Source organism: Cricetulus griseus, chromosome 4, assembly GCF_003668045.3.
Source record: "Cricetulus griseus strain 17A/GY chromosome 4, alternate assembly CriGri-PICRH-1.0, whole genome shotgun sequence".
NCBI lineage: Eukaryota > Metazoa > Chordata > Mammalia > Rodentia > Cricetidae > Cricetulus > Cricetulus griseus.
The window spans coordinates 213,622,756-213,638,548 of NC_048597.1; the positions used below are offsets into that span (position 1 = coordinate 213,622,756).

General features: G+C 36.3%; 1 protein-coding gene across 4 annotated transcripts in view; it reads right to left on the reverse strand.

Moving 5' to 3' along the window:
- Atp2c1 (ATPase secretory pathway Ca2+ transporting 1) overlaps positions 1 to 15,793 on the reverse strand; it is a 101,753-nt gene that overhangs the window by 28,824 nt on the left and 57,136 nt on the right. For all 4 annotated transcript variants that reach the window (XM_027414361.2, XM_027414359.2, XM_027414358.2 and 1 more), the window contains 8 exons: positions 13,087 to 13,211; positions 12,282 to 12,379; positions 10,376 to 10,471; positions 10,201 to 10,290; positions 7,814 to 7,918; positions 4,810 to 4,966; positions 3,571 to 3,741; positions 2,489 to 2,586 (listed from right to left, as the gene is read on the reverse strand). In XM_027414361.2, the coding sequence (XP_027270162.1) occupies positions 2,489 to 2,586; positions 3,571 to 3,741; positions 4,810 to 4,966; positions 7,814 to 7,918; positions 10,201 to 10,290; positions 10,376 to 10,471; positions 12,282 to 12,379; positions 13,087 to 13,211 (940 nt within the window). The remainder of the gene's footprint in view (positions 1 to 2,488; positions 2,587 to 3,570; positions 3,742 to 4,809; positions 4,967 to 7,813; positions 7,919 to 10,200; positions 10,291 to 10,375; positions 10,472 to 12,281; positions 12,380 to 13,086; positions 13,212 to 15,793) is intronic.

Genomic DNA, 15,793 nt, shown 5'->3' on the forward strand with positions numbered 1-15,793 from the left:
TATGAAATAGTCAACCCCATTACATTTTTAAAGTACAAAGAACAAGTAAGTGAACTACCAAGGATTTCTTAAAGCAAAAGGACAGTTCTATATCAAACTAACAGTGGGCAAAGTAAATATCCATTTGTCAAAACCCCTAGAAATAGAAGAGATAGGCTAGGTATTATTTCCTGAATTATTGTGAAAAAAATCAAAACTTGGGCTAACAAAAGTCTAATTGCTACAATTTTTTTTAAGTAATCCATCCTCTAGAAGGTGACTATAGAGTAAATAAAACAAGTGTCAGATATGCACTCCTGGTTGCCACTGTTATCATTAAAATATTATTTACAGTAAAAGTATGTAAACTAAAACTTCACTAAGAAAATAGCTTTATAAACACATATATACCAGGTGTTCATAGACTCATGCATAGTAGACAGCCACACAAAATACTGTATAGCCATTAAACGCCTACTTTCTAGTACTAAACTCATGGCTTCAGAAATGCTGAAATTACATAAAATGGATTATTAAGCTGGTGAAATTATAAAGTACAATCTATGTTTTTGTTAAACGTGTATTTTTAAAGTCATAGTGGGTTGACTTATTGTGCTAATGCTCTGTGGGCACACAACTTCTGAGTGTTTGGATTGCATTACTAACAGTTTGAACTGTACCTGACTGTTCAATTTTTCCACAATAAGTATTTGCTATTATTGAAATTTTTTCTAATCAGAAAAAATATATTATAAAAAGATATATATTATAAAAGCCATAAGTAAAGATGTTGAGACGATTTAAGGAAATTTTGTATTCTGGAAAGGCAGCTTTTAAATATAAACTGAGATAAAGGAGGCGGCACATTTCATTATTACTGGAAACTGGTGGTTAAAACTGCTAACCAAATAAATACTTTGAAGAACATATAAACACACACACACAAATATTAACAACATGGACGAAATAATGCTGCCCAACTCTTATGAGGCCAACTTCCTATGTGCCTGTGTATGTGACAACCAGATTCTATGAAAGCCTCCATGAAGTAGACTCAGATAATAAAATTGATTTCATATAAGGGAAACTGGCTTTATATAAATTACTATGTTTTCAAACAGGAATGTCTTTTTTTTTCTTATAATTTGCTACAAAAACCATTAGAATCAAAGACTAAAAAGCATTCCAATGCCAAAAAATCAGCCATTTCAACAGATGGTGCTGGAACAAATGAATACCATGTATAACAAAACCAGTTGTGACCACTGCAATATATATAAATTTTAAAACTCAAAATGATCACTGGCCAAAATTTAAAAAAAAAACCAAACTATAAAACCAGAAAAAAAAAATGGGGGGAGGAGGTGAACAATCTGTTCAAAAAAAAAGAATCTCAGAATTAAATAATAACCTGATTTTTAAAAAAATACTCACACTATGTAAACAAAGACTAATATGGTAAACAAGTACACGAAAAAGATTTAACATTGGAAGTTTTTGAGGGAAACGCAGATGAAAACGACAATAGTCTTCCTATACACCAAGCAAATGCAGTGAAGGAAATGACCACTCAACAGGCAGTATCACTAAAGATTACAGGAACTGTCTCACACTAAAGGAAGCTTCAAATGGCAATGCCATCCTGTCACCCAACTTGGAATGAAGAAATGATTCTTACACATGACTTTCACAAAGAAACTGATACAGCTTTATTCACTCACAACAAACACTGAAAGGACCCAACTGTCCTTGAACTAAAGAGACACAGTCCTCCCATACAGTCTAACGCTGCTCAGCAATTTAAGGGGGGAAAAAATAAAAAGTAGTAGGGTACTAAGACACACTCAGCAACACATCAAAGTGACTTCTCCAACGTATTATGTTTCAAAGTATCAAGAATCAGATTCAAAAGCTTCATACTATGTGATCTTATTCTTAAAGAGGATCAGAAAAAGAATCACAGCTGCCAAGCTCTACGTCTAGAGGAGCCACTGAATATGAGAAGTCATGAATGAATTGAGGGGTAGGAAGAAATTGTTCTGTATCCTAATTATGACAAGGTTTGTAAGACATCATGAATCTGTCCAAACTCAGAACTATAAACCAGAACAGGTATGTTTTACTGTCCAAAAACAACACCTCATTTTTGTTATAAAAAAATAAGTAAAAGTACAAACTCAAGCTAAAATAAAAACAGAACTAAAGTGTTAAGTAGTATCAACTACTATTCTCTCTCCATCTTCTAACTTACACATACAAGTCCTAGATTACCACAGTAATTTCCTCAGAGGAAATACAGTTTTTACCAGAGTTAATGATTTTACAACATTTTCATAATGATTTCACCATAAGTAACAATATGATATATTTCAAGAAAATTTCACTTCAGAATTTGGACTAGCAAATTTGGTAGGTGTGTCTCATTTGTAAGTGAGCAGTTTCCCTGAGACAGAAGCAATGGCTGATGTTTAGAATAAGGCCTCTCAAGTATTTTTTCATGTAGGCTTACCTTTGGTACTATTTGTGAAAGCTGTTGGACTTCCATAGTATCTACTTCTTCTCCAGACACTGACTGGGAAGTTTTAGAATACAATCCCAGACGACTGGCTAAAGTAAAACAAGACAGAAAAATATGATTAAATGGCTTTACTTAAAGAGTTAGTTAAAACTGTGCTCATTTGACATGATTTTTTTCTTTTTAAAGGTAAAAAATGCATCAAGGAATCATAAAACAAATAACTGATAAAACAAAACTATCTGAACTTCATAGTGAGTCTGAAATTTTCTGCTTGAGTACTTTTGTTTTTGTTTACATTTAAGAACAAAGAATTGTCCCTAAGCCAGCAAACCCTAAAAAGGAAAACTACACTGGTCAATTTCTGCTCAGCAGCTCAATTCTACTGACAATTAGAATGTACTATAAGCAAAGTAACCGAAGCCAGAAAAGTTGGTGGCAGATTTAGTTGTGTGCAGTCATGTAGTTGGCATACAAATGAAAATATGTGAAAAACCATTTTTCCATTTCAGTAACAATATTAGAAACTTTTAGTCCAGACGTATCACAAATTAATAAAATCAGAGTTCACAGACATGGGAAATGCTGAGTTTATACTTCGAGTGATCCAAGAACAAGAAACAGGCACTCATGTTTCTCTCTGCCTTAACATTTCTGAAGGTTATGGCCACTAACTTTCAAACCACATAAGTATACCTCTGATGAAAGGTATCCTCTTAGAATTTATGTTCAAATCTGCTTTAAAAGCTATACTTAAATTGAAAAGGAAAACCTCAATTCATCCTTCCTTTCACATCCCTAGTGTTTCACACCTGTCAGAAAGTGAATTACAAAGCTAAAAAAGTCAACTACCCTTTGTGAATAAATACACACATGTTTTCAATATTCTTTTTAAACTAAAATCCTGTTTAACTATGATCTTTTAAAAGCTGGAGCAAAAACAAACAAACAAACAAACAAAAACCAATATTGGCATTATATAATCTCAATAGTATAAAACATTGTTATAGCTAAAGTTCATAAAACAATGCATAAAACCTATTAAAACCAAAATGCAGCAGCACAGTTAGTTATACCTATTGCAATTGCAGTCTCCTGTGAATCTCCAGTAATCATTTTGATGGAAACTCCTGAGGCAATAAGTGTTGTAACAGCTTCTTTCACACCAGTTCTAGGAGGATCAATGATTCCTACCAGGCCAAGGAAGGTCAGCTGTCCCAGTTCCAGACCAGAAGCCAAGGCAAGAACTTAGGAAATAATAAAATACAAAACCAGAAAGTATTGGCTGTGAAAGCACTGAACATAGCTGATAATAAATCACATACGGCTATAACGTTATTTGTAGTTACTGCATATTATTTACAATTCAAACTTACCACATACCAACACACTTTGGTTCAATGGTCTGAATATAGGGTTGTTTTTAAGCCATTAAAAAATTAAAAGGAATAAAATCAAAGAACTATTGAGTAGAGAAGAGAAATGAGAAAGAATTAAGAACATTCCTTCATAATAACCACATGCAGCTACCGTCTAAAGAAACTACAACCTCTTTAAACAATACAATTCATTATTTTGGGAAAAATATGGATTATCAAGCATTAAAAGTCAAATTTAAGCAAACCAACCCCACTGAAGGTGGTTTCTAATATATCTTCCTCTGAGAAGACTATATTAATTATACACAACCTGTGTACACACAATTCATACATTCTAAATACTAAAGAGAAAATTTCCTCTATGAAGTGCTTTTAAGGCCATTAACACCAACGAAGTCTGTTTTCACTGCCTCCAAACATTAACAAGCATTTCTTGCTCATAATTTAGGTCTCTCAGAGCTCATAATTATCTTATCATTATGTTTAGTTTTCTGTCAACACTGGGCAATAAAATATAACAAAAAGTCATGCTCATTTCCCAAATATCACTCAGCCTACTTTCAGAATTCTGGAACTTCTGGTCACTACCAGTATAAATCAAAAGAAAATACCTTCATCAGGGAAATTATTAAGACTAGACACTTATTAATAAGTGTCCACAAAAGTGCACTAAACCTATGTGTCTCAGAGGAAGCCTACAAAGTCCCAAAAGAGACCAAAGTAGTAATTATTATTCAAGCAGAAAATATTGAGAATTGAAAAAAAATCAAAGTTGAAGGCAAACTCTGTTAAGTGTGTAGATACAACCCACAAAAGGTTTTTCACTCTGAAGGGAAAGAGATACCTGGCACACTCTGGTACTAGGATGGAGGCAGGTGGCAATAAAAGGAAATGAAGAATGTCAATTTGTCAGTGACTATGCTGAAACAGCCTTACCTCTGAGTCCTGCTGAGCCCATCCGTGCCTTCTCTTGTTGATACAGATCTCTCTGCTGCTGGGTAAGTGCCAAAGTTTGCCCTTTGTTGTTATATGTAGTACAATACTTAATCACCTGCTCATAAGCACCCTTCATAAAACAAATCTCTGGTCTGTCCTAAAAAGTAAAATATACCAAGTTTTACATTCAATATATATATCCTACATAAATCCAAGAGACATCAATCTCTCATAATCCTTAGCAAAGTTATTGAAACCTAATGCTTTAAGAGGCATTTAAACTCTGAAGATTATTAACACATGTGGCAGCTTTCTGTATAGTCTACAAATAGAGGGTGGGGAGGAAAGAGAGAAAGAGGGAGGGAGGGAGGGAGGGAAAAAAGAAGAGAGAGAGAGAGAGAGAGAGAGAGAGAGAGAGAGAGAGAGAGAGAGAATATATTACACTATAAGCAATGCTTTACTACACCTCAGTTTGGGCACTGTGAGCCTGGGACATGGTTCTTCACCATGTGGCAGGGAGATGAAAGAGATCTAGCTATCAGTCCAGGGTTAAGGTTTCAGGCTCTTTACTAGTGACTATGTATCTGAATCTATGTCTACCTACCTATGATGCTCTCTAACACACACCCACCTTGTGATAGAGAGTACTGATAGATTTCTTCCATTTATCAGAGTAGAAATGATACTCAGCCTAGCATATACAGGGCCCTAAATTTAATCCCCAACACAAGGAAAAACATATACAAAACAATCCCTAGACCCTTCGAATGAAAACCTGCAGTATCTACCAGCCTTCTCATTCTAGACCCTCCCCATCGAGGCAAACCAATTTACAATTCTTTCAGCTATCTTCTTTGGTTTACCTCTGAAATTATAACACATTTATATTGTTACTCCTCTGTTAACAATTTTATACGTTGTCTGCCAGGCAGTGGTGGTGCCAGTGTTGCAGCACAAAGCACCAAGGGGCCACGTTAGCCCTGAGCCTTCTTGTGTAATTGCCCTTTCAACTCACCTCTTCACAAGCATTGCCTCCAATTTCAAACTCCTCTGCAAGATTTACAAACACTTTCTTCAAGTATCTCATCACTCTTCAACAGTACAAGGGAGCATTCTTTCTTGTTTATGGACCTTGTGTTTATCACCTTACTCTATCTTCCATTAATGCAATTTTGAGCAGGTGGGGAGGCCATTCCATTATAAACCCTAAAATCTTTTTATTCTAGAAATACTTTTAGCACTATTTGATAAAATTTCATTTCTTTCTTCTTTTGGCTTTGTTTTGTTTAGCTGTTTGTTTTTCGAGACAGGTTTCTCTATGTAGACTTTGGCTGTCTACATAGACCAGACTGACCTCAAACTTACAGAGATCCACTGACCTCTGCCTCCTGAGTGCAAAGATCAAAGACATGAGCAGCAAGCCTAACACAGTTGTTCTCCCTATGTTATGACCACTATTACACTCGTTCTCCATCTCCTGATCATCCTTGCTATGGCTACTTATCACTTTCTGACAGAGTCATTTCTTAACTAGAGCTTCTACGTAAGCATTTTACTATCGTTTCTCATGGGCTTTAGGAATCTCCTTCAGCATATGCACTAGCGTTGCTTCTCTGAGCCTGTCTACTAGTTCAGTCTGCATCTTCACAGAAACCTATCCATTTAAGCTCACAATTAAAGAACCGGCAGCTGCCTGGGAACTGGTAACAAAGGTCAGCTAGCGGACCTTACTGCAGGGGGCAGGGAAGGCCCAGGAGTAGGGAAGCTTTTGTCCTTGGCTACTGAAAAGAACAGGGAGCTTTTCCAGAACTCGCCACTATTCAAGGGAACAAGCATGGGGCAGGGCCTGGCTGCACACTCTCAGAGAGTGGAATTGGGGCCTAGAGGCTTGTCCTTTATAATGACTTCCCTCACTCAGCTTTCGGTATTAAGCTTACTAACACTCCATTCCTACCCTCCTCAGATCTCCTATATTCCACAGTGATAAAAGAATACTGATGGTCCTAACTAAACAGGCAGAAAAAGCATTTGGGGAAGAAGAGTTCCTACTGGTTCCTCATTTAGACTTAACCTTCCCTCCCATTATTTGTCTGTCTTACTACCTGCTTTTAAAAGCACTTTTGTGTTATCTTTTATTCCAGATATTGAGAAAATACATTTTATTGTCTTATATAAAAAGCACTTCTAAAAACAAACTAATTTTAGCCATTCTAGTTAAATTAGAAAGTTTGTCTAATCTATGTCAGGTTGACCTCCCCTCCATAGCCACTGAGTCTCATTTGTGTGGTGTTATTTATTCTAAGGATAAGACATTCCTTCAGTAAAGAGCAGTTCAACAACATAAAATCAGCAGAGACCTATAAGAACTATCCATGAGAAGGAAATCAGATCAAGAGAACTGGATGTCAAAGCTCTCTATACTTAAGACCAGGCTATAATCCACTCAAGCTATTGGCTCACAAACAACACCAGATATTTCAAGACACAAACTCCATAAAAAAGAGTGTCATAATAAAAACCTAAGTACACTGTTGACTGTTATGCTCTAACTATGGCAGTGGTTCTCAAGTTTCCTAATGCTATGCCCCTTTTGTACAGTTCCTCGTGTGGTGGTTGGTAAGCCCCAACCCTAAAATTATTTGCGTTGCTACTTCATAACTGTAATTTTGCTACTGTTATGAATCATAATGTAAACATCTGATAATATAGGATATCTGATATATATAACCCCCAAAGAGGTCACAACCCAGAGGTTGAGAACCACTGCTCTAAGGCAACAGGATTTATTAAATACATTGAGTAGAACTGAATGGTAGACTAAAAAAATGAAAAAAAAAAAAAATGTCACCTAAGCTGAAATAGATGTGTTCTTTTATTATTTTGTGTGAGTATGAGATAATGGTTCACCCTGGAGCCCAGGCTTGCCTGAAACACAGTATAGCTAACCTCAAACTTGTAGCAACCCAAATGCTGGAATTATGCATAAATATTCTTAAAGAGATACCTGCTGTGTTCGGTGTACACACTTAACAGCCATCCACTTCTGCTCAGAACTAAAAGGGTATTCAGCTTTTCTGATATAGTCTTGTTGCAGTCCATCAAGACCCATCTGTAAGAATGAAATAAAAATAAAATTAATTCTCACTGTGTTATTTCTCCCTTAACAAGCCATATAAGTCACAACTTACAACATGGTGAGTTAAGATAACTGGTTCCTTTTTCCAAGTATTGGTGAAAGAATAGCAATGTTTTATCTATATGGACTGCATTTCCCTGAAAAGCAGCATACAATTTCAACATGAAAACCTGCATGTGTATATAGAATACTTGACTAAATGTCCACCAAGCCTTCATAAAGGCTATATTAATATCTCTACCAGCTCAAATTCTGGAAGAATTAAAACATTGCATCCTTAAACAGGAAGGTAAACAAATCAATATTGCTTCAAGTCCTGAAACTGACCACACTCACTAGCCCCCTCCCTTCCAGCCTAAACAATAAACTATGCTGAGAACTATTCTCAAACAAGCCAAGATACAAAAGAGATTCTGACACCAAACCAGCTGCCTAGAAGAAGCAGAAGCCAGCAGAGCTGACTGGGAGAGGTTTAGAGCAGAGACACTTGGAAAGGGCACTCTCCAGCCTGTTGAGCTACCTGCAGGCTATGTAGGGTACTCCAAGTTCCCAGCTTCTGTGAGCTGTCACCCAAGCTGGGTGGGCTTTACTATGCACCTGTCTTTGAGTCATTTCTGCTCCTGTAAGTAACTACTCACCCATATTCCTGTAAGTAACCCCAATAAAACTCACTGGCTCACCACGTTGGACTTTGGTGGTATCTGTAGTTTGGTCTTTCATGGGTTCCCTATATAGGGAGACTGTGTGTGTGTGTGTGTGTGTGTGTGTGTGTGTGTGTGTGTGTGTGTGTGTGTGTGTGTGTTGTGTATGTTCATGTGTGCATGTGTATATACGTGTGTTGTGTCTTTCTAGGAAGTTTTGTTACATAAAGGCCCCCACTATAATTAATAACTAAGCCATGTATTTGTTCTCACTCCTAATCCCTTTGATAACCTTTGCCTCTTATTCCAAATAACTGAATGTAAATGTATTTTACAACTATTCAAAAGTCCATGTTATTAACTTCTGTTTTCTTCAGAAATATGTTCAGAGTTCTCTTGGTATTCACATAACCACCAAAATATACCCTCTATTTAGCAATTTCCCTCTTTGCCCAAACCCCTTTCGTCCCTTACAGCTGATTAGCCTTGATCCATTCACCCCATGCTTATTTATCCCTTCTTGCTTTCATTTTAGCTCCTCCCTAGCTATCCACACTAAAAACCCTTTCTGTCCTTTAAAGTCAAGCCTCCAGCTCTGAACTTGTACTGTTTTAAGACAGACAGACAGACAGACGGGGCTGCTCAGTGTTTTCTACAAAATTATCTTGCTCTGCCTTTTCTTTGTTCCAGGAATGTCAGTATTAATGCCTCTAGGAAGAAGGTAGTAGCTTGCTAAACAGAAACACAGGAAATAGCTGACACCTGGCCCATGTCTGTATTACTCTTCCGAATGCTATACATATGATACAGAAATACAGATTTTTATAGAGAAACATATATATTTGAAAACTACTGGGCAGTGGTTTATCTCCAGAGTTAAGAGTGCTCGCCTGACATATGGAAGGCCCTGGGTTCAATCTCTATTTATATATTTTAAAAAGCAAAGGAATGACTAAGTAAATCCAGTGATCATCTTCTTAATTATACTGGCTCTCATTCCCAGTAATCTCACATAGAAGAATACTGTTTATTCAAATTTCAGTGTTTTCTCAAACTCTTCGTAAAAGTGGGGAAGGCTGCTTTAGTTCAGTAAATATCAGGTTTCTCACCAAAAGAAATGTAAATTTAGGATGTAGGCTCAATCTGAACAGATTACAGGAATACTTCCTCTCCCAAACACTCACTTTGAGAAATGGATAAAAAGAAGCAAAGGGAAAAACTGATTTCCTACAACTACATTAGGATTTATACATGAAGTTACTAGAGAATCTTATCTTTCACTAAGTAAAGGTACACAAATATTTCAGAATATTATCTTTTACTCATGTACAAGTATTTAGTAACTACACAAACTTTTAAGGCTTTTCACATACAGATCCCAATACTAAACTCAAATCTATCACTGGTCATTAGGTTGTGGTTATACCTTGCAGTGAGGAGCAACTTACACTGAAACTGTTCTAGGCTCCATATTTAAGTGATCCCAATGCCAGTTGAAAATAATGGAAAAATGAGTCTTACTGAATACCTAGAAACACAGTAATGATGAATCTGAAAGGCCTCACATTGTGGTAGCAGATAATATCCCACAGGGCAAAGATACCAAACACATACCTTCATCGCAAGAGCAATCAAGGCTCCTTCTGTTGGCTTTCCCATCAGAGTGTTGTTCCTAATCACAGCATCGTTGCACACACAGCCTGCCTAAAAGAAATGCAAATGAACTATAAACCCATCACTCTGGCTTAAGTCATTATGAACTAAGTCAACTTCTTGAATATATTTTTACCTCAACAATTCTGCTAACAGCTGGGTTATAGAATCCATGAACTACATCACCATCAACAATGACTTCACCAAACTGATTATAGCCAACTCCAGTAACCTAAGGATTAATAACGCAAACAAAACAGTAATAAGACTTAATGGCAGCCAAATAACAGTCTGAGTTATATTCATGTCATCTTCTAGTCATGCTGTTGGTAATATAATAAATCTAAAACAGACAATTTAATATTAGAGGAACAGAAACTCTATAATTAACCTAAAAAGATATTTTCATCCACTCAATGATACATTATTAATAAACAAAAAAACATGAAAAAATTCTTTATATAACAGTACACTACAGCTTGCAAACAAAACTCCAACCCACTATTACCACATCTAGCCTCTCACACAGGTCCGAGGGCAGGTAAAAGCTGGAACTTGGTTTCCAGACAAACCGTCTTAGTGAAAGACTCACCCTGGAATTGACAGACTGATCTGACAGCACAGTGCATGACTACCCTAAAAAATATCATGAGTGAAACAAGTCAAGTATCCCAAATGGCTAGAAGCTGGGTAAACACTATCATAATGAAAATAATAAAGCTTAGAGGAAAAAAATAACAAATCATTAATGTTTACCATAAAATTACTCTACTCTAAAGAGAAACTAATATCCTGTCTGCCATATATAAAAGCACAGGTAACTCCAACTAACCTTATGAAAGAGAAGCACATATAGCCTTGGGTATCCTTGATCAAACCTAATAACCTATATTCAACAATCTCACTTTAAGGACTATGGAAAACAGATCCAAACAAACCCAAGTACAAACTTCGAATTTTTCTGTTTGTTTCCTTTGATGAATTATCTGTGAATTTTAAAACTACTATTAAGAATATTCTCCGGCCAGTCACTGGTGGTGCATGCCTTTAATCCCAGCACTCGGGAGGCAGAGGCAGGCGGGTCTCTGTGAGTTCGAGGCCAGCCTGGTCTCCAGAGTGAGTGCCAGGATAGGATCCAAAGCTACACAGAGAAACCCTGTCTCGAAAAACCAAAGGTAAAAATAAAATAAAAAAGAATATTCTCATCAGAGAGTCTACAAAGACTGGGAGGGCCTACAACCAGCCTTCCCCCTGCTTCTGGAAAAAGTACAGTACAGAGATTGTCAATATGTAAGTTTATAAAGTCATTCATTTATTGATTCATTCAAGTATATACTATGATGTGGGGAGCACTGGGCTGGTCAACACAGTTCTGTTCTTGATAACTCGTCTAGCAGAAAAGAGGGAAGGAATTTCAGCTAGGATTAAGACTAGACTACAAAGAACACATGCAGCACAAGGCCAGTTCGCAGTACTCAACAAGGCTTTCCTGAAAAGTAACGAGAGCCAATATCAAAGAAAAAGAGGCATCCAGCTGTTTTACACGTTGAGCTAGCAACAAGGGTCATGGGGGAAATTGTGTTAAACACAGAACTATGAAGCTAGCATGTTTCATGTACCATAGACAAGCGGGGATAGCCAAGGCTGGAAAAGGCCACGCAGAGCCTCAAGAGCCACAGTTGAGAATCCTCTGCATAAAAGAAAACCACTGAATGAATGTGGGGGAGAAGTGTGCTGCATCTCTACAAACGTCACTCAAAGTGGGCGAGAACCAAAATAAATACAGAGAGACTAGTCAGAAGGATGCACTACAAGGCCAGGTGAGAGATGTGCAACACGGCAGGACTTGGTGACGAGTGGATGGAGAGTGATTTAAAGAGATGCCAGGGATCAAAGTTTCTAAATTACAAACATAACATGAAACAAGTATTATGATCATGTGTAAAGAGATTCTGAAGATAAAAACACTGGAATTGTTAAGTATTTTAAACACTAAGTTTCTTTAAAAGGTTAGATTTTTTTAAAAGAAAAGAACTCAATACCTCAGCATGCAGACCATCTGAAGTAAATATGTGAGTAACGGTCATTTCATTCTTCGTCAATGTTCCAGTTTTATCTGAACAAATCACATTGCAGCAGCCTAAAAATAAATCACTGGGTGTCACCACAAGAATCAGAGAAAAACAGGTTAACTTAGAAAATAAGTAAAACAGTGTTCTAGTTCTATGAATGCCCAAGTAATTGGTAACTATAATTATTTACATTATCCTTGCTTAATCATAAGGTAAAGTTAATGAAGTTAGAAACAAAATTTGATGTGTACTTTTTCTTAGTTCCTACAAAGCTACTTCATATTATTTTTGCCAATGATTTTCAGAATACATTTTCTAGGAAATATAGAAGATTCTGACATGTAAACACACATAATTTCTTCAGCCAGGGTTTTTCAAGGTATTGTAAACAAGATATTGAACATAATAACTAAACTGTTTTTAAAAGAAGTTTTGTGATATTTTGAGAAGTTGTTCAATCAATATAACCAGGATATACTTATTGTTCCTACTATAAACAAAATTAACCTAAGCAGAAAATTGAGTTCTATATATCAACTATCCAAAAAAAAAAAAAAAATTCTATTAGTTTTGCTCAAAGACATCATTTGCAATATGGATATCAAAAATCTGATCTAAGAGTCCTCTTGAGAAATGTATTTTTAATTGCCTATTTTGGCTGTTACAATTGTGTCCATCACACTGCTTGGCCCCAACATCATTATAATGTTAATAACAGAGAAACTGTAAAGTGCAGTGACTCTCTCTCTGCCTCCATGCTCTTCATAACACTTACCGAGCGTTTCAACAATTGGTAGTTTCTTCACAATAGCCCTTTTCTTCACCATTCTCATAACACCAAGGGCTAGTGTCACTGTGACCACAATAGGCAAACCTTCAGGAATTGCTGCTACAGCCAAACTGGAAGCAATGAATACACATATGAAAATTTAAGTTGACTAATGTCACAACAATATTCCTATTCCTACCTCCCAACATTAACAATCTGTTCTACTCCTGTAATCAATTTACATTTTTGTTCTTTGTTTAGAAGTTGATTATAAAAGCTGAAAACAAGCAAAATTTACAAAAATACTTTGCAGACTGAGTACCCTGAAGGATTAAACACTTGCACACCCCTTTCATCTGAGTAATTGTGAAATGAAATCCTTTGCTCTGGTGTTTCCACTATGTCTTATTATACCCCCCCAACAATTTCACATCATGATTTATAATGCACATCTAACATGCCTTCTCAATCTTTTGCCCTTATGTCATTTTACAAATAATATACAGAAGACTAGATTATGAAAAACTTCATTAGAATGTTTTTAATCTTAATCCAACACTATTGCCTATTTTGACAGTCTATATACCTGATGTGGGTAACATCCGCTGGGTACAGTGGACTGTTTAACTGCAATTAATGAAGTGTAAACATTTCAAAACACATTCCTAACTTACAACCCTGATTCATCTTTGATGGTCTTGGGGGTTTTGTGTGTTTGCCTGGGGTTGGGGGCTGTTTTTTACTTCCTGTGAGATCAGGTCTCATTACCATGGACTAGCACAAATTCATGATCCTACTGCCTGAGCTGGGTAGCAGACATGATCCACCATACCCAAGCAGCTACTTCTGCAGCTGTTTTATCAGTAACTAACACTTTTAAAAATAATGAAGGATCTTAACTTGGTGAGAAAGGAAAGTCAGATTTTATGTTAACTGTGAAATGTTTCTGTATTAGATTTTTGAAACATTATAGTGGCTAAGTTTCCCATTTCTGCATAACATTTCTTCATAATCACCTTTATACTCAGACATTTTTCAACTTACATATAAACAGTATGAAGTGAATAAAAGTGAGCATCATTAAAGATGAAAGAATGCCACCATATATTGTTTTGGTAAAAAGGGATGGTTTAGATTCTTACGGGAGACATTATAGGATAAAATCTTTGCTGCAAAAATAACCAGGAGAAGGGGCCTTTTCATTTTGTCCTTAGAAACAGACCACTCACTCATCAACTCAGAAGTTTATGGCCCTGATACTTCAATTATACGGTTAACTTCACCCATTTTTTACAGTCCAAAGAATTTCTATCTGGTTTTCTGTATTCTCTTTTGTCTAGTGATTGTTTATAGTCATCTATCAATTTTCCTCTTTGCCATTATAATGGAAAACTCCAGAATTCTCAAGTTTGATCAATGAATGCCTCAAAAAAAAAAAGAAAAGGGGGGGGGGGGAATCAAAAACAACCAAAAAAACTATAAAGACCATCTTTATAGATTTCTTTTATACTTCCTTATATGGGGTATAGTGATCAAAAAATCCATAAGGATAGTAAGATAATGATGGTTTATTACTACACCAACCTTCCACTTCCAGGCAATTCCATCATTCTACTTTTTTATATCAGACATTTCTGATACATATAGAAATCATTGGTAAATTTTTTTGTTTGTTTGTTTGTTTGAGACAGGGTTTCTCTGTATTGCTTTGGAGCCTGTCCTGGAACTCTGTAGACCAGGCTGGCTTCGAACTCACAGAGGTCCGCCTACCTCTGACTCCCCAGTGCTGGGATTAAGGGCATGTGCCACCAATGCCCAGTTTAATTCTTAAAGTAATAAAAGCAAAATGTTTCAAGAAATTAGAAAATTTAGATCACTAAGGATTCCATCATGAATCATATATTTATACTTGAGTCCAACTGAGCCATGGTTTTTATTCTATTAATTTCTTTTTAATTTTTGGAATGTTGGTATACACTGAAAAAGTAATAAAATACTGCGAATCCCTATGAACAGAAGAATTACTTTCAGGGGAAAAAAAGAAAAGGAAAAAATGCTAAAGAACTAAACCTGGCCCTATCATATGCGAACAATATCTCAAATCACATTCCCCATTTTCATATTTAATGCCCCCAACACACACTTTTTAAAACAAGAGTTTCAGCTTGTGCTCTAGCTCCCTTATGATATCACAAATACCTTCGAGAGAAGGTGACTCACTTCTTCTTCCTATATATTCCTTATAATATACCCAATTTGTCCTTTGGAAATACTGATTTTTATTTTGTTTTAATATTTGATCTTTCCCATCCTGGTCTACTATACAGAGATGCACTCAGAATTTATTTTCCTCAAGTTGACTAGGTGAGTTTTATCCTTCCTTACATATTTATACATCACCTTTTCTCCCTTCACAAATACCCTGAGCACTTGCTATTTTTAACTGACTGAACTAATACTTGGCTGGGTGTAGTCTACAGACTTACAATCATTTTCCTCTGTTGCTGATAATCAATGTCCTTTTTTTTTTTTTTTTTTTTTTTTTTTGGTTTTTCGAGACAGGGTTTCTCTGTGTAGCTTTGGAGCCTATCCTGGCACTCACTCTGGAGACCAGGCTGGCCTCGAACTCAGAGAGATCCACCTGCCTCTGCCTCCCAAGTGCTGGGATTAAAGGCATGCGGCACCAACACCCGGCTTGTCCCACCATCTTACA